The 1,566-nt window shown below is 33.1% G+C and overlaps 1 protein-coding gene across 1 annotated transcript; it reads right to left on the minus strand.

Moving 5' to 3' along the window:
• Nucleotides 1-223: 223 nt before the first annotated feature.
• Nucleotides 224-1,098, minus strand: LOC131642595 (22.7 kDa class IV heat shock protein-like). Its single transcript, XM_058912830.1, has one exon. The coding sequence runs from the start codon at nucleotides 1,013-1,015 to the stop codon at nucleotides 422-424; it is 594 nt and encodes a 197-aa protein (XP_058768813.1). The 5' UTR covers nucleotides 1,016-1,098; the 3' UTR covers nucleotides 224-421.
• Between the last annotated feature and the right edge of the window lie 468 nt (nucleotides 1,099-1,566).

Below are 1,566 nucleotides of genomic sequence, written 5' to 3' on the forward strand. Positions count from 1 at the left end.
TAACCACCTAAGAATCTGTAGAACAATATTTTTTTTGATTTATGTATTTCTACTTTTGTGCTTTTTTGCACACTCCTACATTCAACCAAAAACATCTACGAATAGAGAACAACCAAAAAGAGAAACATAAGATAACATTTTTTGTATAAATTACAAATCTTAGAAATACTTAAGTTAGTATGTTAGCTCTAATTAATAAGTTAATGCAAATGAACTCTAAATGTTTTAAAAGACACAAAAACCAACAAGCTATTCATTACGAGATTAATAGTAAAGCCTTTACAACACTGGACAGTGGACACACTCATTCATCATCCTCATATGACTAATTCTTCTATTACAACAACCCAAGATCTTAGGCGACCTTTATTCACAAATCACACAGAATGAAAAAGCATTGAAAATGGATATAATCACATGATTATTTCAACTCATCATTGACGATCTTAGACTCTTTCTCATCCTCTTGGACAATACTAACCATTCTGGGACCTTTAATCTTATCATGTGACAACTTATTAAGTGTTAAAGTAAGAACACCATTTTCCATCTTAGCCTTGACAGAATCCAAATCAACAGTTTCAGGCAATCTAAACTGCCTCCAGAACTTTCCATAAGATCTTTCAACTCTGTGCCAGTGATCTCCTTTTTTCTCTTCTTCTTTCTTCCTTTCACCACTCACTCTTAGCACCCTATTCTCTTCCACTTCTATCTTTATATCATCTTTTTTCAACCCAGGCACGTCCAGCATTATAACATGTCCCTCAGGAGTTTCCTTCCAGTCTACTCTAGCATGTGACAGTGTCATTGATGGTTCGTGATTCTCAACTCCAAAGGGGATTTGTTCTAAGACGCGAAATGGATCTGGGAAACGATCAGACCAGAGATCGGATAAGAGAGTGTTGGGAGAATCTAAGAATGGCAGTAGTGATCCTTTTGCTGTGAAAGGAAAGTCACCAGCAAGAATAAGAAAAAGAAATGGTACCAGTAACATGTTTAGAGGTTTAAGACTCATACTTGGGAATGTGTGTTTGGAGCTTGGTGTGGACAAGAATTATATTATGTTACTTGTGTTTGTGTCTTCAATTTGGTGGAAATAGAAGTACTGGTATGTTGTATTTATAGGTTGTAAATGTGACACGGTTCTTGAAGATTCTATAATGTAGAGAGATTGAGAGAGTTCTAGACTGGTATGGTGTTTTAGAGGAGAGAAAAGATAGTTGGTTTTCTATGTTCAAGAATTTTCCAACTTCTTCCAGAGCCTTCAAGTCTGTAATAAACATCATTTTGCCAAATGTGATAGTCGAACCAACCTTAACACTTTCATTTTTTCTTAGTTACTTGTATTTGACCAAACTCCAAACATTATTTTGGTCTCTGAGTATGTGAAATAAGGAATATTACTATGTGAGAAAATACTACTGTAATAATCTCGTGAGAATTGCAAATATATTCTAGTATGCTTTTAGTAATTTTATAAATTAAATTGATAAAAATAAATAGAGTAAAATATGTTTTTCATGCCTATAAAATTATTAAATTTTATTTTTTATCTTTATTAAAAAA

This window comes from Vicia villosa, unplaced genomic scaffold (genome assembly GCF_029867415.1).
Source record: "Vicia villosa cultivar HV-30 ecotype Madison, WI unplaced genomic scaffold, Vvil1.0 ctg.005390F_1_1, whole genome shotgun sequence".
In the NCBI taxonomy this organism is placed as follows: Eukaryota; Viridiplantae; Streptophyta; class Magnoliopsida; order Fabales; family Fabaceae; genus Vicia; species Vicia villosa.

Coding starts and splice junctions, on each gene's coding strand:
- LOC131642595 (XM_058912830.1), bottom strand. CDS start 1,015: ATGAGTCTTAAACCTCTAAACATGTTACTGGTACCATTTCTTTTTCTT.